The sequence below is a fragment of the Borostomias antarcticus genome (genome assembly GCF_949987555.1).
Source record: "Borostomias antarcticus genome assembly, contig: scaffold_72, whole genome shotgun sequence".
NCBI lineage: Eukaryota > Metazoa > Chordata > Actinopteri > Stomiiformes > Stomiidae > Borostomias > Borostomias antarcticus.
The window spans coordinates 160583-185235 of NW_028175989.1; the positions used below are offsets into that span (position 1 = coordinate 160583).

The 24653-nt window shown below is 45.9% G+C and overlaps 1 protein-coding gene across 1 annotated transcript; it reads left to right on the forward strand.

Annotated features, from left to right (window-relative positions):
* Positions 1-1674: 1674 nt before the first annotated feature.
* LOC311328943 (carotenoid-cleaving dioxygenase, mitochondrial-like) lies at positions 1675-23316 on the forward strand (the record flags this gene model as incomplete). Its single annotated transcript, XM_084462838.1, has 15 exons — positions 1675-1726; positions 2230-2287; positions 2582-2708; positions 8548-8617; positions 9158-9332; positions 12366-12577; positions 12842-12957; positions 14192-14294; positions 15653-15793; positions 16085-16245; positions 16365-16535; positions 16714-16851; positions 22529-22711; positions 22992-23102; positions 23200-23316. 15 exons carry the CDS (start codon positions 1675-1677, stop codon positions 23314-23316), a joined length of 1935 nt encoding a protein of 644 aa, XP_084318964.1.
* Positions 23317-24653: the final 1337 nt, after the last annotated feature.

The following is a 24653-nucleotide window of genomic DNA, read 5'->3' on the forward strand; positions in this document are numbered from 1 at the left end:
CATAATTGTATTTTACACCGTGTCCTAACTACACGCGACGCGAGCGAGCGTCAGCGACAAAATGCGTTCCATTGCTTTGTTTTCTATTGTTATGTCCTAACTGGACGCGAGCGATGCAGCACGAAACGGCGCAACGTTTTAACTGCCCTTTTGACGCTCGCCCTGTTCCTATTTCCCTCCTGTCGCTCGCGTTGACAGGCGTCTGTCTTCAGTTGGTAATATAGACAAATGACGTAACAGAACAGGACATTTAACGGTTTCAGTTAGGACAGCAAGCATGCGATGTCGCGTTCTTTGCTCGCGTCGCAAGCAGTTAGGACATGGTGTTAGGCTTTGATTATAGATGTATTTGTCTATTTTAACTAACTTTTCTATGCTATTTCATTTATATATATATACACATACATACATACACGAGGTGCAACCGAAAAGTCCCTGGATTGTGTCAGCCATGCTCATGCCTCTATTTGAATTGAAAAAACAATGATATCCCTGTGTTGCCCTATATCTCACGACTATTCTGGTATAATATTGTCCTGGTAGCGTTTGGAGAGATCACAAAATGGGGCTTTAAACATGTTTTGGCATTGGAGATCAAAGTCTTTGTTTGGTGAAACAATGAGTCAATTTAATGAATTTAGCTGGGTTTCATGAAATAGGATATTGTTTGTTTACTCCCAGGGAGCTATCCAACATTGTTCTTGCTTCTTCATGGATTTTACTCTTAATATATCATAGAAAACCTTTTAGGCAGCCCAGTGAGCACACAAGTAGGTAAATATTATAAACCATTAGTAATAAAGAATTGGAAACATCTGCCATAATGGCAGTAAAGGCCTGTCTCTCAGGAATGATTGCTATATTAAACGAGTGAGTTGTCTCCTCACATTGACTCAATGTCACTTCCCCAGAGACGGATCCCAGAGACGTCATGTGCTCCTCTGCCCACTCCAGAGACTCACCCTGCACGGCCCTGAGCTTCCTGTGTTACATTCTCTATGCTTCCTAAAGAGTTACTCCCTCCCTGTCTGAAGCACTTCCTGTCTGGGTTTCACTCCCTGTGTGTGTGTGTGTGTGTGTCTCTCTCTCTCTGTGTGTGTGTGTGTGTGTGTGTGTGTCTCTCTCTGTGTGTGTGTCTCTGTGTGTGTGTGTGTGTGGGTGTGTGTGTGTCTCTCTCTCTCTCTGTGTGTGTGTCTCTCTCTCTCTCTCTCTCTCTGTTTATGTGTGTGTGTGTGTGTGTGTGTGTGTAGGTGTGGGGGGGTGTGGGTGTGTGTGTGTGTGTGTGTGTGTCTCTCTCTCTCTCTCTCTCTGTGTGTGTGTGTGTGTGTGTGTGTGTGTGTGTGTGTCCAACTGTGGCAAAGCAAGTTTTCACCTTCAGTTGATCTTTACACATTATTTCAAATAGGTATTTCTTCTACTCTAATTAGAACACTGAAGTACACAACGACAGTGTTGGAGTAACAGTGAAGTTACTCTTGATTTATTCATTGTTAATTTAATCTTGTGTCAGATTCAGAGAAGGATTGGGGACGCTGGTGTCCTGGAAAGCGTCACTGCTCACCCACTGGCCTCTCAGGGAATCTTCCTCCAGGACTAAACATCCCTGAAGGCCAGGGACCTTGTGGGGCTTTTCCAGGCAGCTGTCAGTCAGTCCCAGGGTCCAATAGGAGAAGGATGGAGGCAAGGACTATTGGGTTCTGGGAGGATTGGCTCCTGGATGTTGAAGGTATGGGTCTCTGTGAAATGTGTTACAAAATGTCTGTATATTCTATGAATTAAATGGGATATGCCTTTTTGATTTTCGTTTATACAACCTATTAATGGCTATGAACAACACAAAAAAGGGAAAGTGAAATTATTCACACTATCATAGTGACAGCAGTAGCTATGGTGACTCGGCCATCACTTCACTGGTTTTTATTATTGTGTTCTCTAATTTCTCTTAAATCTTTTGATGACATCATCACAGGACCCTCCACTTCAGGTGGACAACCCTTCCTGCTCCACCATCAGTGAGATAGGCTCCTTAACAGTCCCTGTAAAGAGTGACCACTGAGTAGCCTGTACCTCACTGAGGGTGGAGCAGATCAGGGCTGTCCTAAAGGGGATTATCTAACACCAAAATAACACAGCAGTGAAGTCTAGGCATTGAAGTAGGAGGAGGAAATCCTGTTTAATCAGGAAAAATCACATCCCTGCAATATCATGTTTTGGTCCATGTCTATGTAGGTGGACAGGCCCAGCCTGTCACTCTGGAGGATGTGCTGGTATTTGCCTCAGGCCTGCGGTGAATCCAGCCATGGGTTTTGGGGCCACAGCTGACGTGTTTACATCCTGAGGGCCTCGCCAGGTTCTGTGTGCCTGGTGTTTTATTCTTTACCTCCTGTATCACTGCTGCTGTGACTACCCCCCCCCCCCTGGGGTTAATAAAGGTTTGATCTTCTCTTAGGCTCCCTGGGGCAAATACATGCTCCCTTGTTAGGCTCCCTGGGGCAAATACATGCTCCCTTGTTAGGCTCCCTGGGGCAAATACATGCTCCCTTGTTAGGCTCCCTGGGGCAAATACATGCTCCCTTGTTAGGCTCCCTGGGGCAAATCCTTGCTCCCTTGTCCTCCTCCTGCCTGGAGGCCAGACGTACCTGGAGGTCAAGGACAACATGGAGCTGGTTTTGGTTCAGCGGACCAGTTTGGGGAGGCCTGGTCTGAGGGTGAGACGTGTTGTGATGAGGGGTCAACGGCTCAAGGGATTAGGGAGTGAATGAATGAATGAATTATTGAATTAATTAAAGGATGGGCGCATGAATGAATAAATGACTGAATGAATGAGTCCCATATCATGTTTCTGAGATTGATTTCGTATGGGACACATTTCAGAGATGCTGTCTTTGAACATGAACAAATGAGAGAACAAATGTATGGGTAGGTTTTAGGACAGAGACTGCCTCTTCAGTAGCGTCCCTTCTCCTTTACTCACATCCCTTCTCTCTCTGGGTTTCCCTGGTGGGCTGACCGGTTGGGACTACTGGGATTGAGTCACGTGTCCCTGTTTCTGTTATGTCCTTGTGTCCCTGTTACCACGCTCCTCCCTCTCCCTACCACACTCCTCCTGCTCCTCCCTCTCCCTACCACACTCCTCCTGCTCCTCCCTCTCCCTACCACACTCCTCCTGCTCCTCCACGCTCCTCCCTCTCCCTACCACACTCCTCCTGCTCCTCCCTCTCCCTACCACACTCCTCCTGCTCCTCCCTCTCCCTACCACACTCCTCCTGCTCCTCCCTCTCCCTACCACACTCCTCCTGCTCCTCCCTCTCCCTACCACACTCCTCCACGCTCCTCCCTCTCCCTACCACACTCCTCCTGCTCCTCCTGCTACTCCCTCTCCCTACCACACTCCTCCTGCTCCTCCACGCTCCTCCCTCCCCCTACCACACTCCTCCTGCTCCTCCCTCTCCCTACCACACTCCTCCTGCTCCTCCCTCTCCCTACCACACTCCTCCTGCTCCTCCCTCTCCCTACCACACTCCTCCTGCTCCTCCCTCTCCCTACCACACTCCTCCTGCTCCTCCACGCTCCTCCCTCTCCCTACCACACTCCTCCTGCTCCTCCACGCTCCTCCCTCTCCCTACCACACTCCTCCTGCTCCATGCTCCTCCCTCTCCCTACCACACTCCTCCTGCTCCTCCCTCTCCCTACCACACTCCTCCTGCTCCTCCCTCTCCCTGTCACACTCCTCCTGCTCCTCCCTCTCCCTACCACACTCCTCCTGCTCCTCCCTCTCCCTACCACACTCCTCCTGCTCCTCCCTCTCCCTGCTCCTCTCACCTGTGGTCATTTGGACCTGGGCGTGTTTTTGTTCTGTAACTGTTATTTCAGAGAGTAATAAAAAGACCCTGTGATGAACAGATATGAATGGATGAGTGTGTATTTCAACAGAATTGCTTATTAAAACCAGCTTGACAATGTCATTCTAGAACTCAGCTATCTGATTCATTTGAAGACTGAGCTACAACAACAACTCCAGGTTCCTTATGGCATGATGCATGTGGCTTGCTGTCTTACCCTATGGGGCACATGTGTAGCATATAATTAAGCAAAAAAACCACGAGAGGCTGTGTTTTATAGTGATTTTATAACAGCTAGGGGGCGTTGTTAGGCACGACGCGAAGCGGATAACACTATAACACACAGCCTCGAGTGGTTTATTGCTTTTATACAACGGTTACTACAGCTATTAGTGTAAAATAGACACACAGCAATGTAAAATATTAACATTTATTCAAAACGAAGCATCATTCCCTCAATTCCGCCGAGCAAAATAGTTCCCCTAACAAATGGGTTGCCAAGCAACAACAACAACAACTACAATGCATTGGATCAAATGGGAGGCGCATTAAAATTGAAAATGGAATGATATGCGGTCCCAGGTGTGTGTTACAAAGTATTTTAACACGGCTTCCAGCCAATCAGAATCAAGAACCAGAACTAACCGTTGTATAATGGGGAGTTTGGACCTCTGAAGAGGTACTAACAAGATGGGAGAGTGTTTAACTCACCCGTTCGTTATAAAAGAGGCTGATCAATCATATGAAAATGTGTATTTAACTATGTTAAATGACCTGTGTGTGTGTGTGTGTGTGTGTGTGTGTGCGTGAGTGTGTGTGTGTGTGTGTGTGTGTGTGTGTGTGTGTGTGTGTGTGTGTGTGTGTGTGTGTGTGAGTGTGAGTTCTGTGTGATTTCTGCATGATGGGGATCAAAACACTACTAATGAGTTGCCTCATCTTCACACCTTGGCTTATTTTGACTCTTGTATTGCATCAGATCATTACGTTACAAACAAAACAACATTGCAAGCATAATATTCTAAACTAACAACTAATGAGACAATGACTTGAATTATGTCTCACTGTAGGCTGTGTCTTGAGTGATCTAAGTTCCTGATGGAAAGTGTAGATCTGTACACTATCATGGACAGCCACTCTTTTAGGATCACGGTTGTGTGTGTATGGTGCTTTTGTTAAGTGTACTGTATGCCCCTATGTGTGTGTGTGTGTGTGTGTGTGTGTGTGTGTGTGTGTGTAAGTGGACTGCACTTATATAGCTTTACAATGGCATCTCATTCATCCATTCACACACACATTCACACACCAATGGCGGGAGCTGCCATGCCAGGTGCTAGCCTGCTCATTGGGAGTGATTTGGGGCTCAGTGTCTCGCCCAAGGACACTTTGACATGTGGACAGGAGGAAACAGGACAAACCACAAACCCTACGGTCATTGGACAACCCACTCTACCTCCTGAGCCACAGCCATCCCAACAGCCGTGTGTGTTTGTGTGTGTGTGTGTTTGTTGTGTCAGGCCTGTGTGTGTGTGTGTGTGTGATTATGTATGTTATACAGTACTGTAGCAGGGCTCATTGTGTATGCATGTGTACATGCCCCAACACAGACACACACACACACACACAAACAGGTATAAACTACTTCCTGTCTCTGGTTCCGTTCTTGGCTGCAGTCCAGAAGTCAGATCTAGGTCTTTTACATCACCTCTAGACATATATATAAACACAAAAAGAGCATAATAATAAATAGTTCTCTCCCGGTTTGTAAGACCTTTGAGTAATGAATTCAAGACCTATTAAGGCCTTTAATTTAGATAAATTAATTTAGAATTTTTAAGGACCTGCCGGATACCCTGTCTTATAAAGTTGGTACTATTCTTTTTCTCTCTGTATAACCAATGTTGTCACAAGCTACATAAATAAATCATTCCTATTAACTTCCATTGTAAAGAGAGGTGCTTTACTGCGTACGACATCACAGCGGCTGGATTTCTACTCACGTTATTGGTTATTGGCCATAACTCTAGACACACTTGATACTGAATTGACTGAATTACTCACTGCTGCCGCCCATGTTGGGGATGATGCATTACATTACATTACATTATTTGCATGTTTTATTTACATGTTTTAAAGTTTAAAATTTGTCATAGTTAATAACTCAGCGTAAATGTTCTCCCGCTAATCAGATACCTCAACGCGAGTCTCTCAACACCATTTAAGATGTAATGCATCATCCCCAACATGGGCGGCAGCAGTGAGTAGGCTAAACAAAGCGGAGAACGCCGAATCGCCGGTAGAAGAAGACAGTCGATGCGCTGTGGATATAAAACATTTAAGTGTACAAATTTGCCTTTTATTTGAAAGTTGTGGGACTACAAACTGTAGCGACCTCGGAGAAAAGGCTTTCATCTTTCCAACGATGTGTTTACTTTGGTGAGTAACGAAACGGTTTTGTCTGTAGACTCGGACGAGCGGGCCGAGGAAGCGCTTTCATAGGTAAATTGCATTGAGAGTAACAGGGCGTTATCTGTAGGATATCGCCCTGGACCAGGTCTAGGGCCAACTTAGAACCTAATACTTTTTGGGACAGCTCCGAATCACAGGGCAGATCCATTATTTTTCACCACAAGTATATTTTTGACATGTCTCCTCTAAGTAGGCCTATTAGTATCCTAATGTCACTGTGCGCTGATGCATTAACGGGCAGGGCTATGCGATCTCTGAGGGCTCTTCTAGTTGTCTTTAGTGCCATTAAAGGTCTGCTCTGCTTCTAAATGTAGCTACTGGTATGTCTTGGTTTTATTACACAAGGGAATAATAACATAACATTACATAACATTTCAGTTAGCTTTCTTCAAACATGCAATATTGTGTAATGATGATTTATGATGTTGATTACACACTGTGCAGGGACAGTAGCTCCAGTCAGGGTCAAAGGTTGTTCCCTCCCTCTCCTGCCCTGTTTAAATCCAGAGAAGATCTGCACAGGATCACAGGACCACTAAACCGCTGGCCATGTCAAAGACCACACCCCAAACACAGAGTGGTGAGTCAACTACACACACACACACACACACACACACACACACACACACACACACACACAATCTCTCTCTCTCTCACTAAGTGAAAATGTAGCATATTCAAATCTAGCTTTATCAATGCTGATCTTAATATTTGATGTCATCAAGCCGGCAGTTCCTCACATCAAGTAATATGAAATTAATCATAATAATTAATGAAGGCATGTATCCATTAGACCATCCTTCTGGCAACAATCATGTGAACTCACAACTCAGAAACAGACAATAACTGTTCATTAAGTTATGGATGTTTCAAATATTTAATCGATGAGCTATTTTTGCTTGACTATTGTGAATGTGTAATTCACCATTTCAAAGATATTTGCTTGTGTGTTTGTAAGGTTCAGAGAGTAATACTGTATATCTCCATGGCAATACCCCACTATTCACTTGAGGCTGTGGGTAGCAAAGGAGTGGCACATTAAAGACTGGTGATCGGTTACTAAAGGGACACCTAGACAGACATGCGTACTGCACAGTTACCGTATGTGCAGGTACAGTATGTGAGTAGTGTATGGGTATACCGTACAACAGATCTGGTTGGCTAATGGAACTAACAGTAGCAATGAAAAAGGAGTGGAACAGCGCAAATAGCAATGAGTGAAACAGCCCAACCTACAGTGAAGTTACCACGAAAGCACCTGCTGTGCTTGGTGTTCTGTTATGAATCATCCTGGTTATTATCAGCCCAGAATCACTGCAGAGCTGACAGACCTGTTATGAATCATCCTGGTTATTATCAGAATCACTGCAGAACTGACAGACCTGTTATGAATCATCCTGGTTATTATCAGCCCAGAATCACTGCAGAGCTGACAGACCTGTTATGAATCATCCTGGTTATTATCAGCCCAGAATCACTGCAGAGCTGACAGACCTGTTATGAATCATCCTGGTTATTATCAGAATCACTGCAGAGTGACAGACCTGTTATGAATCATCCTGGTTATTATCAGAATCACTGCAGAACTGACAGACCTGTGATGAATCATCCTGGTTATTAATAACTGACAGACCCAACTGGACTAATGGACCTGTAGTATAAGGAGTACCCCTTGTGTCAACACTTCTGTTTTACTGTATCTCAAAATTGCATAATAGATTGTAGGTTTTCTGAATGTCACTGGTGTTATGTAGCATACGACTGATAACAGTGATAAAAAGGAGTGCTGTTTAGAACTATTTGTCTTTTTATGGGAGGTTTGTAACCCCTCTTGGGAACTTGAAAGGGTTCTTGTAGCACTGAGGTGTAAACAAAATAAAATATAGTCAGTGTCCCACGCACACCATTTCCCCATCCTCCAACATTCCTTCCAGACAGTGGAACAGATCATAAGACTGCACACAGAGAGAGATGGCGTTGATGTTCTGTTTCAGCTACTTCCTGTAGTAATAAATCATAAGACTGCACACAGAGAGAGATGGCCTTGATGGTCTGTTTCAGCTACTTCCTGTAGTAATAAATCATAAGACTGCACACAGAGAGAGATGGCGTTGATGGTCTGTTTCAGCTACTTCCTGTAGTAATCGTTTCAACCCATGGATGTGCTCCTGGCCCACACGGTTACAACTGCATCAATGTAAAATATTATAATGAAGTTGTTAACCTGTGTGATTATAAGGTCTTTGAGAGGGACATCAGTGTGCTGGGAGAACACATGGTTAACAACCTCCTTGACCTGCTTCTGACCGGTACACATTCATAACGGCTCAAAGTCCCTGAAGTAATAAAAAAGACATTCATGGGCAGGGTTAACTGTCTGTGTGTGTGTGTGTGTGTGTGTGTGTGTGTGTGTGTGTGCGTGCTTGTGTGCGTGTGTATGTGTGCGTGTGTGTGTGTGTGCGTTCATATGTGTGTGTTTATAGCTTGGGCGTATTACATTTTCCAGACTGGCTGTATATCATTTCTTGTTTGTGTTACATCGCGTACTACAGTAGTCCTAACCCTAACCCTCACCCTAACCCTAGTCCTTACCTCTCCGGTATTCAGTTAGGCCGGAGACGCAGATCTAAAAGAATCTGAGATCAGCTGCACCTCTAAGCTCAGCCATCAGAAGGACAAGAATGACCTATGACCTGCATGTAGTGTGAAGACAAACTGCTCCTGACTGAGGCCTCTCTCTCTCTCTTTCTTTCTCTCTCTCTCTCTCTCTCTCTCTCTCTCTCTCTCTCTCTTTCTCTCTCTTTCTTTCTCTCTCTCTCTCTCTCTCTCTCTCTCTCTCTCTATGGCAGCGCCCAAGAAGAAGTGCCCCCTGGCCAAGGGGCTGGAGGGCATCAGCCCCCTGGTGCGCTCAGTGCAGGAGACCCCCAACCCCATCGCCACGGAGATCAAGGGCACCATTCCGTCCTGGATCAACGGCAGCTTCCTGCGGAACGGGCCGGGGAAGTTTGAGTTTGGCAACGACAGGTGAGATAGGGTTCTGTCCCCAACACCTACCTGACCCAACACCTACCTGACCCAACACCTACCTGACCCCAACACCTACCTGACCCAACACCTACCTGACCCAACACCTACCTGACCCAACACCTACCTGACCCAACACCTACCTGACCCAACACCTACCTGACCCAACACCTACCTGACCCAACACCTACCTGACCTACCTGACCCAACACCTACCTGACCCAACACCTACCTGACCCAACACCTACCTGACCCCAACACCTACCTGACCCCAACACCTACCTGACCCAACACCTACCTGACCCCACACCTACCTGACCCAACACCTACCTGACCCAACACCTACCTGACCCAACACCTACCTGACCCAACACCTACCTGACCCCAACACCTACCTGACCCCAACACCTACCTGACCCAACACCTACCTGACCCCACACCTACCTGACCCAACACCTACCTGACCCCAACACATACCTGACCTACCTGACCCAACACCTACCTGACCCAACACCTACCTGACCCCAACACCTACCTGACCCAACACCTACCTGACCCCACACCTACCTGACCCCAACACCTACCTGACCCAACACCTACCTGACCCAACACCTACCTGACCCCAACACCTACCTGACCCAACACCTACCTGACCCCACACCTACCTGACCCAACACCTACCTGACCCAACACCTACCTGACCCAACACCTACCTGACCCAACACCTACCTGACCCAACACCTACCTGACCAACCTGACCCCAACACCTACCTGACCCAACACCTACCTGACCCAACACCTACCTGACCCCAACACCTACCTGACACAACACCTACCTGACCCAACACCTACCTGACCCCAACACCTACCTGACCCCAACACCTACCTGACCCAACACCTACCTGACCTACCTGACCCAACACCTACCTGACCCAACACCTACCTGACCCAACACCTACCTGACCCAACACCTACCTGACCCAACACCTACCTGACCCAACACCTACCTGACCCCAACACCTACCTGACCCCAACACCTACCTGACCCAACACCTACCTGACCCAACACCTACCTGACCAACCTGACCCCAACACCTACCTGACCCAACACCTACCTGACCCAACACCTACCTGACCCAACACCTACCTGACCCAACACCTACCTGACCCCAACACCTACCTGACCCAACACCTACCTGACCCAACACCTACCTGACCCCAACACCTACCTGACCCAACACCTACCTGACCCAACACCTACCTGACCCAACACCTACCTGACACAACACCTACCTGACCCAACACCTACCTGACCCAACACCTACCTGACCTACCTGACCCAACACCTACCTGACCCCACACCTACCTGACCCCAACACCTACCTGACCCAACACCTACCTGACCCAACACCTACCTGACCCCAACACCTACCTGACCCCAACACCTACCTGACCCAACACCTACCTGACCCCAACACCTACCTGACCCAACACCTACCTGACCCCAACACCTACCTGACCCAACACCTACCTGACCCAACACCTACCTGACCTACCTGACCCAACACCTACCTGACCCAACACCTACCTGACCCAACACCTACCTGACCCCACACCTACCTGACCCCAACACCTACCTGACCCCAACACCTACCTGACCCAACACCTACCTGACCCCACACCTACCTGACCCCAACACCTACCTGACCCAACACCTACCTGACCCAACACCTACCTGACCCCAACACCTACCTGACACAACACCTACCTGACCCAACACCTACCTGACACAACACCTACCTGACCCCAACACCTACCTGACCCCAACACCTACCTGACCCAACACCTACCTGACCCCAACACCTACCTGACCCAACACCTACCTGACCCCAACACCTACCTGACCCAACACCTACCTGACCCAACACCTACCTGACCCAACACCTACCTGACCCCAACACCTACCTGACCCAACACCTACCTGACCCAACACCTACCTGACCCAACACCTACCTGACCCCAACACCTACCTGACCCAACATCTACCTGACCCAACACCTACCTGACCCAACACCTACCTGACCCCAACACCTACCTGACCCCAAACACCTACCTGACCCAACACCTACCTGACCCAACACCTACCTGACCCAACACCTACCTGACACAACACCTACCTGACCCCAACACCTACCTGACCCCAACACCTACCTGACCCAACACCTACCTGACCCCAACACCTACCTGACCCAACATCTACCTGACCCAACACCTACCTGACCCAACACCTACCTGACCCCAACACCTACCTGACCCAACACCTACCTGACCCCAACACCTACCTGACCCAACACCTACCTGACCCCAACACCTACCTGACCCAACACCTACCTGACCCCAACACCTACCTGACCCAACATCTACCTGACCCAACACCTACCTGACCCCAACACCTACCTGACACAACACCTACCTGACCCAACACCTACCTGACCCCAACACCTACCTGACCCAACACCTACCTGACCCAACACCTACCTGACCCAACACCTACCTGACCCAACACCTACCTGACCCAACATCTACCTGACCCAACACCTACCTGACCCAACACCTACCTGACCCCAACACCTACCTGACCCAACACCTACCTGACCCAACACCTACCTGACCTACCTGACCCAACACCTACCTGACCCCAACACCTACCTGACCCAACACCTACCTGACCCAACACCTACCTGACCCCAACACCTACCTGACCCAACACCTACCTGACCTTTGCATCAAACTAGACACACATACTGTATCAGGAGATATATAAACACACATGCCTTCACAGAGATGCATGTACACACACACACACATACACACACACACGCACGCACGCACGCATGTACTGTACACACACACACGCATGTCTACCCATAGGTACAGGGTTAGGGTATATATTCTATATGTATAACCCTATACACTTCCATATTGGAAGTACTGTACCGAAACCCATTGGTTTATCTCTGTCTGCATCCCCAGCTACCACCACTGGTTTGACGGCATGGCAATGATGCACCGCTTCCACATCTCTGACGGCAAGGTCACCTACAGCAGCCGCTTCCTCCGCAGCGACTCGTACACACAGAACGCCAAGACCAACCGCATCGTGGTGTCTGAGTTCGGCACGCTCGCTATGCCCGACCCGTGCAAGAACATTTTTGCCCGGTTCTTTTCTCGATTCCAAATCCCCAGTGAGTGTTCTCAGGGGCGATGGTCTGTCTGTGTTCATCTCCTCAGTACGTTGATCCATGTCTACGGCAGTGAGGCTGGGACTGGGCTGGAGCTCAGGGCTGGTTGTATTGTGTTGCACACACAGTGTAGTACAAATATACAGTATTGTGAATGGATGCTGTATGTCACACCATGGAAAGGAAGGAAGAAAGCGTGTGTGTGTGTGTGTGTGTGTGTGTGTGTGTGTGTGAGTGTGAAGTTCTGATATCTGTGTGTGTTAACAGAGGCCACGGACAACGCCAGTGTGAATTTTGTCAAGTACAAGGGAGACTATTACGTCAGCACTGAGACCAACTACATGCGGCGCATTGATCCACAGAGCCTGGAGACCAAGGAGAAGGTATTGATCCACAGAGCCTGGAGACCAAGGAGAAGGTATTGATCCACAGAGCCTGGAGACCAAGGAGAAGGTATTGACAGAACAGCTCACACACACACAGATATCATCCACAGAGATCTGTATTTCATATGGTCAGGAGATCCTCATAGTGATAGATATAGTAGATAGATACTTTCATAATCCCCATGTGGGGAAATTGGGTTTTTCAGCAGTGGAAAAGTACAGCAGCAGTGTGAAAAAAGTACAGCAGAATAAAGAATATACATAGGTAATATATAATAGATTAAATTAAATTACAAGAAATATATACATACAGAAATATGTATACTAATACTCAAAATACATACATACATGCACACATTGTGCACTGTTATAGTCTGATGGCCGATGGCACAAAGCAGCACCTGAACCATTCAGTTTTGCACCTGGGTGGGAGGAGCCTGTGGCTGAAGGTGCTCCCCATCTGCCACAGCTCATCATAGAGGGGATGAGAGGGGTTGTCCAGGAGGGACTTCAGTTTGTCCCTCATCCTCCTCTCCACCACAGCCTCCAGGCTGTCCAGTTGTTGCCTTACAACAAAGCCGGCCCTCCTCACCAACAGCCCCTCCTCACCAGCTTGTTCAGCTTGTTTGTCTCCCCAGACCTGATGCTGCCTCCCCAGCAGGCAACAGCAAAGAACAGTGTGCTGCTCCCACAGACTGGTAGAGCATCCTCAGCAGTCTGCTACACACATCAAAGACCTGAGCCTCCTGAGGAAGAACAGTCTGCTCTGTCCTTTCCTGTAGAGGACCTCAGTGTTGTCAGTCCAGTCCAGTTTGATGTTCAGGTGCACTCCCAGGAACTTGTACTGTAGGAGTCCACCATCTCACTATCCTCCCCCTGGATGGTGATGAGGGTTGGAGGCCTCCTGTTCCTTCTGAAGTCCACCACCAGTTCCTTGGTCTTGCTGATGTTGAGTGGGAGCTGGTTCTACTCAGACCATTCAACGAATCTCCTGATCACATCCCTGTACTCCTCCTCATCGTCTGCCCTGATGCAGCCCACGATAGAGGCCAAGAACCTCTGGAGGTGACACGCTGCAGAGTTGTGGCTGAAGTCAGAGGTGTAGAGGGTGAACAGGAAAGCTGACAGGACTGTTCCTTGGGGGGTGCCCGTGTTATCAACACGAGCGATGATGATGATGATGATGATGATGATGATGATAGCCAAGTTGATGTGTGCCTGTTCATGGTAGGTGGACTGGACTAACTACATAGCAGTGAACTCAGCCACAGCCCACCCACACTATGACCGTGAAGGAGCCACATACAACATGGGGAACTCCTATGGCAAGGGTGGTATGCTAAGTTCTATCTATCTATCTATCTATCTATCTATCTATCTATCTATCTATCTATCTATCTGTCTATCTGTCTATCCGTCTATCCATCTATCCATCTATCCATCTATCTATCTATCTATCTATCTGTCTATCTGTCTATCCGTCTATCCGTCTATCCATCTATCTATCTATCTATCTATCTATCTATCTATCTATCTATCTATCTATCTGTCTATCTGTCTATCCGTCTATCCGTCTATCCGTCTATCCATCTATCTATCTATCTATCTATCTATCTATCTATCTATCTATCTATCTATCTATCTATCTATCTATCTATCTATATCTATCTATCTATCTGTCTATCTGTCTATCTGTCTATCCGTCTATCCGTCTATCCATCTATCTATCTATCTATCTATCTATCTATCTATCTATCTATCTATCTATCTATCTATCTATCTATCTATCTATCTATCTATTGTTACACTGATACTGCCCCATCTACTTAAGCAATGCTGCTGATAATAACAAAATGTCAGTAAGATAACTGTTAACTACTTTGAGTAGAGTTAGATACATTAGCTAGTGAGCCTACTTGTCTCACATAACGTTAATCACCTAATATGAAGCTATAGTGCTAGCTAGCTACCTAGCTACGGTAGTTATTGATTGATTATGAACCATCAGGCTTGGCAGTGACCTAGTTTGACTTGAGTTAATGCTGGGGGAAGAAACTCACCTGACAATGGTTAGTAGGGTGACTGCTACTCACTAGTTGGTTATTATCTGTTATCGCCATCTTCATCAGCTACAAGGAACGTTACCATCTCCAGTCGAAGGAGGATTATCCTGTAAGGTTGCCGGTAGCTCCTCTTCACTACTAGTATAAGTATTTCTTGCTGCTCTTTGTTAGTGTTGTCAGTAGCCATCATGAAAAAGTTGTTACCTTTGACAGTTTGGTAAAAAAAAAAAAAAAGCATCACTGGGGTAACGTTAGCTTATTTGCTTCAGTTTTGAAATAGTGTACTGAGGTCTGAATAACTTCCTCAGATGTGCAGTAATGGAATAGTTCAAGGTAGTGACTGGGAGGGGGGGGCTGACTGAGACACTCATGAATTAGGCATTCTGACTGACCTGACTATTTAGCATATGGATTTTTAGAAATAAATAATTATTAGCAAAAAATAATTATTAACAATATGTTTATGAGGTGTTTATGGGGCCCTCTGTAAGTTGGGGGCCCAAGGCAATTGCCTACGTTTCCCTAATGGGTAAGTCCGCCCCTGGCCAAATAAAGACCCCTCGAGGTCCAGAATTGAATCCAGTATAAACCCTCAAACCTCCACCCCTGTCTGTGTTCTCCTTCTCCAGGCTTCTTCTACAACATCATCCGTGTTCCTCCTCCTGTGGATGACGGCCAGGAGGATGATGCAGCAGATCTCAGTGGAGCTCAGGTCCTCTGCTCCATTCCTGCTTCACAGCCCAGGAAACCATCCTACTACCACAGCTTTGGTGAGGAAACCCTCTCTCTCTCTATCCCCGGCCAGGCCGCTCTCTATATCTCTCTATCTCTATCTCACTAGGCTTCTCCTTACTCTGTGGGGAACTCACCTCTATGCCTGTGTGTGAGTGTGTGTGTGTGTGAGTGTGTGTGTGTGTGTGTGTGTGTGAGTGTGTGTGTGTGTGCGTGTGCGTGTGTGTATGTATGTGTGTGCGTGTGTGTATGTGTGTGTGTGTGTGAGTGTGTGTGCGTGTGCGTGTGTGAGTGTGTGTGTGTGTGTGCGTGTGTGTGCGCGTCTCCAGCCATGTCGGAGAACTACGTGGTGTTCATCGAGCAGCCCATCAAGCTGGACCTGCTCAAGTTCATGATGTACAGGATCCAGGGGAAGAGCTTCCACAAGGTCATGAGCTGGGAGCCTCAAACCCACACTTTCTTCCACGTGGTCGACAGGCACACAGGCGAGGTATATCTATGCTATATATAATATGCTCCTAGGACTAGTCATTTTCCTCTCAGATTGGTTTGTTTGTCTCCATGACCCAGCATCTCCCAAACACTGATTGGGTATGTCTCGTCCAATAGCGAAGCAAGGTGACGTACCGCTGCCCAGCCATGTTCGCCCTGCACATGATCAACGCCTATGAGGAGAGGGGCTTCCTGGTCATGGATATGTGCTGTGGTGACGACGGAGAGGTCATTGGAGACTTCACCCTGGAGAACCTCCGCAGGGCCCCGGGGGAGGAGATGGACAAGGTCTGACCATGTGACATCCACACACAGTCTACTACTCTGTGAAATCATGACTGGTTCAATTATGTTTATGATGACACTAACAATTGTCTGGGATGTACCATATTACCACTATGTATCATTATCATATCAAATCTACGTGACAGTGGCAGTACGTTTAACCTCCATATTGCTCTGTCAGTTTTACAACGCGCTCTGTAGGAACCTCCCGCGCAGATACGTCATTCCGCTGACTGTGGATAAAGACACACCCACCGACCAGAACCTGGTCACTCTGCACTTCTGTCAAGCTACTGCTGTGAAGGCCAAGAATGGGGAGGTGTGTGTTTGTGTGTGTGTGTATGTGTGTGTGTGTGTGTGTGTGTGTATGTGTGTGCGTGTGTGCGTGTGTGCGTGTGTGCGTGCGTGTGTGCGTGTGTGTGTGTGTGTGTGTGTGTGAATATATCTGTGTTGTAATGTAGCCTTGATATGAGTTTTGCAGCTGCACTTAGTCTGAATACTCTTGTATGCTAGAACCAATCATGCAGTTTCCTCCAGGGATCAATAAAGTACAAAAAACATAATTAATAAAGTACTACTACTACTACATAAAAACGTTATAAGTTGTAACATTCTACAACCTGAGCATCTGGCTATAGAATATGACCGCTACAATGGAATCAATCCAGACACAAAACTCTAATCATAGACAATTCTTCCTAAAGAAGTATTTTATGTTTCACTGCATATAAAAATACTTTTCATCTGAGAAAGGTAGACCTCACTCCAGAACCATTACTACCCAGCTAGTTACTCTCCTCTTTATTCAATTACTACCCAGCTAGTTACTCCCCTCTTTATTCAATTACTACCCAGCTAGTTACTCTCCTCTTTATTCAATTACTACCCAGCTAGTTACTCTCCTCTTTATTCAATTACTACCCAGCTAGTTACTCTCCTCTTTATTCAATTACTACCCAGCTAGTTACTCTCCTCTTTATTCAATTACTACCCAGCTAGTTACTCCCCTCTTTATTCAATTACTACCCAGCTAGTTACTCTCCTCTTTATTCAATTACTACCCAGCTAGTTACTCCCCTCTTTATTCAATTACTACCCAGCTAGTTGCTCCCCTCTTTATTCAATTACTACCCAGCTAGTTACTCCCCTCTTTATTCAATTACTACCCAGCTAGTTACTCCCCTCTTTATTCAATTACTACCCAGCTAGTTACTCTCCTCTTTATTCAATTACTACCCAGCTAGTTACTCTCCTCTTTATTCAATTACTACCCAGCTAGTTACTCCCCTCTTTATTCAATTACTACCCAGCTAGTTACTCCCCTCTTTATTCAATTACTACCCAGCTAGTTACTCCCCTCTTTATTCAATTACTACCCAGCTAGTTACTCCCCTCTTTATTCAATTACTACCCAGCTAGTTACTCCCCTCTTTATTCAATTACTACCCAGCTAGTTACTCTCCTCTTTATTCAATTACTACCCAGCTAGTTACTCCCCTCTTTATTCAATTACTACCCAGCTAGTTACTCTCCTCTTTATTCAATTACTACCCAGCTAGTTACTCTCCTCTTCATTCAATTACTACCCAGCTAGTTACTCCCCTCTTTATTCAATTACTACCCAGCTAGTTACTCCCCTCTTTATTCAATTACTACCCAGCTAGTTACTCTCCTCTTTATTCAATTACTACCCAGCTAGTTACTCCCCTCTTTATTCAATTACTACCCAGCTAGTTACTCCCCTCTTTATTCAATTACTACCCAGCTAGTTACTCCCCTCTTTATTCAATTACTACCCAGCTAGTTACTCCCCTCTTTATTCAATTACTACCCAGCTAGTTGCTCCCCTCTTTATTCAATTACTACCCAGCTAGTTACTCTCCTCTTTATTCAATTACTACCCAGCTAGTTACTCCCCTCTTTATTCAATTACTACCCAGCTAGTTACTCTCCTCTTTATTCAATTACAACCCAGCTAGTTACTCTCCTCTTTATTCAATTACTACCCAGCTAGTTACTCCCCTCTTTATTCAATTACTACCCAGCTAGTTACTCCCCTCTTTATTCAATTACTACCCAGCTAGTTACTCTCCTCTTTATTCAATTACTACCCAGCTAGTTACTCCCCTCTTTATTCAATTACTACCCAGCTAGTTACTCCCCTCTTTATTCAATTACTACCCAGCTAGTTACTCCCCTCTTTATTCAATTACTACCCAGCTAGTTACTCCCCTCTTTATTCAATTACTACCCAGCTAGTTACTCTCCTCTTTATTCAATTACTACCCAGCTAGTTACTCCCCTCTTTATTCAATTACTACCCAGCTAGTTACTCCCCTCTTTATTCAATTACTACCCAGCTAGTTACTCTCCTCTTTATTCAATTACTACCCAGCTAGTTACTCCCCTCTTTATTCAATTACTACCCAGCTAGTTGCTCCCCTCTTTATTCAATTACTACCCAGCTAGTTTCTCCCCTCTTTATTCAATTACTACCCAGCTAGTTACTCCCCTCTTTATTCAATTACTACCCAGCTAGTTACTCTCCTCTTTATTCAATTACTACCCAGCTAGTTACTCTCCTCTTTATTCAATTACTACCCAGCTAGTTACTCTCCTCTTTATTCAATTACTACCCAGCTAGTTACTCCCCTCTTTATTCAATTACTACCCAGCTAGTTACTCTCCTCTTTATTCAATTACTACCCAGCTAGTTACTCCCCTCTTTATTCAATTACTACCCAGCTAGTTGCTCCCCTCTTTATTCAATTACTACCCAGCTAGTTACTCCCCTCTTTATTCAATTACTACCCAGCTAGTTACTCCCCTCTTTATTCAATTACTACCCAGCTAGTTACTCTCCTCTTTATTCAATTACTACCCAGCTAGTTACTCTCCTCTTTATTCAATTACTACCCAGCTAGTTACTCTCCTCTTTATTCAATTACTACCCAGCTAGTTACTCTCCTCTTTATTCAATTACTACCCAGCTAGTTACTCCCCTCTTTATTCAATTACTACCCAGCTAGTTACTCCCCTCTTTATTCAATTACTACCCAGCTAGTTACTCCCCTCTTTATTCAATTACTACCCAGCTAGTTACTCTCCTCTTTATTCAATTACTACCCAGCTAGTTACTCCCCTCTTTATTCAATTACTACCCAGCTAGTTACTCTCCTCTTTATTCAATTACTACCCAGCTAGTTACTCTCCTCTTCATTCAATTACTACCCAGCTAGTTACTCCCCTCTTTATTCAATTACTACCCAGCTAGTTACTCCCCTCTTTATTCAATTACTACCCAGCTAGTTACTCTCCTCTTTATTCAATTACTACCCAGCTAGTTACTCCCCTCTTTATTCAATTACTACCCAGCTAGTTACTCCCCTCTTTATTCAATTACTACCCAGCTAGTTACTCCCCTCTTTATTCAATTACTACCCAGCTAGTTACTCCCCTCTTTATTCAATTACTACCCAGCTAGTTGCTCCCCTCTTTATTCAATTACTACCCAGCTAGTTACTCTCCTCTTTATTCAATTACTACCCAGCTAGTTACTCCCCTCTTTATTCAATTACTACCCAGCTAGTTACTCTCCTCTTTATTCAATTACTACCCAGCTAGTTACTCTCCTCTTTATTCAATTACTACCCAGCTAGTTACTCCCCTCTTTATTCAATTACTACCCAGCTAGTTACTCCCCTCTTTATTCAATTACTACCCAGCTGGTTACTCTCCTCTTTATTCAATTACTACCCAGCTAGTTACTCCCCTCTTTATTCAATTACTACCCAGCTAGTTACTCCCCTCTTTATTCAATTACTACCCAGCTAGTTACTCCCCTCTTTATTCAATTACTACCCAGCTAGTTACTCCCCTCTTTATTCAATTACTACCCAGCTAGTTACTCCCCTCTTTATTCAATTACTACCCAGCTAGTTACTCCCCTCTTTATTCAATTACTACCCAGCTAGTTACTCTCCTCTTTATTCAATTACTACCCAGCTAGTTACTCCCCTCTTTATTCAATTACTACCCAGCTAGTTACTCCCCTCTTTATTCAATTACTACCCAGCTAGTTACTCTCCTCTTTATTCAATTACTACCCAGCTAGTTACTCCCCTCTTTATTCAATTACTACCCAGCTAGTTGCTCCCCTCTTTATTCAATTACTACCCAGCTAGTTTCTCCCCTCTTTATTCAATTACTACCCAGCTAGTTACTCCCCTCTTTATTCAATTACTACCCAGCTAGTTACTCCCCTCTTTATTCAATTACTACCCAGCTAGTTACTCCCCTCTTTATTCAATTACTACCCAGCTAGTTACTCCCCTCTTTATTCAATTACTACCCAGCTAGTTACTCCCCTCTTTATTCAATTACTACCCAGCTAGTTACTCCCCTCTTTATTCAATTACTACCCAGCTAGTTACTCTCCTCTTTATTCAATTACTACCCAGCTAGTTACTCCCCTCTTTATTCAATTACTACCCAGCTAGTTACTCCCCTCTTTATTCAATTACTACCCAGCTAGTTACTCCCCTCTTTATTCAATTACTACCCAGCTAGTTACTCCCCTCTTTATTCAATTACTACCCAGCTAGTTACTCCCCTCTTTATTCAATTACTACCCAGCTAGTTACTCCCCTCTTTATTCAATTACTACCCAGCTAGTTACTCCCCTCTTTATTCAATTACTACCCAGCTAGTTACTCCCCTCTTTATTCAATTACTACCCAGCTAGTTACTCCCCTCTTTATTCAATTACTACCCAGCTAGTTACTCTCCTCTTTATTCAATTACTACCCAGCTAGTTACTCCCCTCTTTATTCAATTACTACCCAGCTAGTTACTCCCATCTTTATTCAATTACTACCCAGCTAGTTACTCCCCTCTTTATTCAATTACTACCCAGCTAGTTACTCCCCTCTTTATTCAATTACTACCCAGCTAGTTACTCCCCTCTTTATTCAATTACTACCCAGCTAGTTACTCCCCTCTTTATTCAATTACTACCCAGCTAGTTACTCCCCTCTTTATTCAATTACTACCCAGCTAGTGACTCCCCTCTTTATTCAATTACTACCCAGCTAGTTGCTCCCCTCTTTATTCCTAATGATAAAAGGCAGACCCCCCATGATAGAAGGCAGACCCCCCATGATAAAAGGCAGACCCCCTATGATAAAAGGCAGACCCCCTATGATAAAAGGCAGACCCCCCATGATAGAAGGCAGACCCCCCATGATAAAAGGCAGACCCCCTATGATAAAAGGCAGACCCCCTATGATAAAAGGCAGACCCCCCATGATAAAAGGCAGACCCCCCATGATAAAAGGCAGACCCCCTATGATAAAAGGCAGACCCCCCATGATAAAAGGCAGACCCCCCATGATAAAAGGCAGACCCCCCTTGATAGAAGGCAGACCCCCTATGATAAAAGGCAGACCCCCATGATAAAAGGCAGACCCCCCATGATAAAAGGCAGACCCCCTATGATAAAAGGCAGACCCCCCATGATAAAAGGCAGACCCCCCATGATAGAAGGCAGACCCCCCATGATAAAAGGCAGACCCCCCATGATAAAAGGCAGACCGCCTATGATAAAAGGCAGACCCCCCATGATAGAAGGCAGACCCCCCATGATAAAAGGCAGACCCCCCATGATAAAAGGCAGACCCCCATGATAAAAGGCAGATCCCCCATGATAAAAGGCAGACCCCCCCTGCTGGCCAGACGGCGTGACGCAGGCCAGCTGGTGCATGGGAATGGCGTGGTTTGTCATGGATACCTGACGCACACGTCTGTGACCTGTTCAGGAGGGTCAACGTTATAGAAATGTTACAGGAACATGTCCATCGTATTGCATCAATCAAGTTTGGGAAGTTATATATTTGCAGGGAGTTGTCAGCTCAACATATTCAGCACCTCGGGGGGGGTTGAATGTTTCCGCTGACCGACGGGACTACGCCGTTGTTTCCCGTTCCCCGCTGCCTCAGGTGATCTGTACACACGAGGAACTGTACGATGACGAGCTGTTGCAGTACGGCGGTCTGGAGTTCCCGGCCATCAACTATGCTCAGTACAACGCCCGGCCATACCGCTACTTCTACGCCTGCGGCTTCGGACACGTGTTCAGTGACTCCCTGCTGAAGATGGACGTGCTGAGCAAACAGCTGAAGGTCACTATTACCAATGAACCTTAATTAATCCCCAGAGCATTGCAATAACAACTATATGAATCCTAACCACTTCTCTGGGTTACATACAGCATCTGCACCTGGGCTGACACACTCAAGCACTCGACATACTTTTCTCTACCAAAGTGGCTTATTCTGACACCTGTAATGTACAGTACTTTGTAATGATAACTATGCTGTGGGTCTCTTACGCATCTAAGCCTGTAGTTGACGCTTTCATCAAGGTTAAGAGTTATTTTAAAAATGGTCTCTATCTGTGCAGGCATGGCGCCACCCAGGGCTGTTCCCGTCAGAGCCTGTGTTTGTTCCTGCCCCCAATGCAACGGAGGAGGATGACGGGGTGGTCATGTCTGTCATCATCACACCCAGACAGGTAGGGAAGTCATATCATTACATTTGTCACTGAATAGAAAAAGACCAGCAAATGGTTTCTGAACCCTCACTTTGACCCTCCGTGTTTCCGTCTTCAGGAGAACAGCACTTTCCTGTTGGTCCTGGACGCCAAGACCTTCACGGAACTTGGCCGAGCGGAATTGCCTGTCAACATTCCATATGGAACGCATGGAGTGTTCAACGGGATGGGCTGAGGCTGACAACGCTCCAATCCCTCCGCTCACATAATTCTCTGAGAGAATTGCTCATTTCCATTCCTATCCATCCATCCGTCCATCCATCCGTCCAAACCCAGGAATTGATCATGCAGTGTTATTGTTATCAACAGGTTACAGTCTACGGATATAACCTGTTGTACTGTTATGATTTCATAATCCAAAGTATCATGTAATGAAGAACTATTATGGGATGGGGTGGGAGGGATGCTGTCACCACGGGTTTGAGGGAGGGATTACTCAGGTGTTCATGGGGTAGGGGGGTAAAGATAAAGGCTAGGAGAGACACTGTTATTTTGTTTGAAATTGTAATGGTATGCAATGATTTGTGTATTGTTCTGAAATAAACAATTGATTTAAAAAAGACAGGACAATCTCAGGAAAGTTATATAGTTACAAATCCTAACTGACGCACTGTATACAAAATATGGCTGTCCTGATTGATCTTAGTGACTGAGCTTAGCTTGTTTGCTCTCAAATTTCACAAAACTTAACAAACATTGGCCCATGGACAGAACAACTCCCCATGCATAAGCTGTTTAAATGTATCTTCAAATAATTTGTGTGACATTTGTGTGCCCTTTACACCATGGTTAATTAAAACAGAATGTGTCCCAACGCTTCAGACAAAATCACTTCCACTTGTTTTGTTTCTGATTTTTTAAAGTTTCATACTCTAACACCAGAACATTTGAAATGCTAAACTCCCCATGCAGCAAATTGCACTTACAACACATGAAAAGGCATCACAGGAAATTGAATTTCAGTCAATTGTAGCAGAGGAGCCATTGCGCAGGCAGTCCAGGCCTGGGGTCACAGGTCAGATCAGGCCTGCTTCCTGGGGTCACAGGTCAGATCAGGCCTGCTTCCTGGGGTCACAGGTCAGATCAGGCCTTTCACACTAAAGGGGGCCAGTGTAAACACCAGAGAGAACCAGGGACGTTCACACCGCCGTCCTAAGAACCACATCAAAGGACTTGACCAGAACAGGCCCAACTTTACGACCCTCTCACTCTCACCAACTGCAGTACACGATATTGTCTGGAGGATTCCAGAGCCTGCATTCATAAGAAAACTGCCATCCCAGCCATGAAACTGAGGTATCCTCCCAGTGCCAGTGTTTATTCTTCAATGAGGGACATATCTGTGAATAAACGGGGTTTGGGGAGCGAATGGGCTCAGAGCAGTATTAAAAATTGTGAATCCAACGTGTGATTAAGATGCAAGTGTTTGGATTCTATATGTTCCAGCCAATGTACTGAATATGATAATGTCATTTTTATTAATGTCCTTCCAATGTGGTGGTAATGAGATCG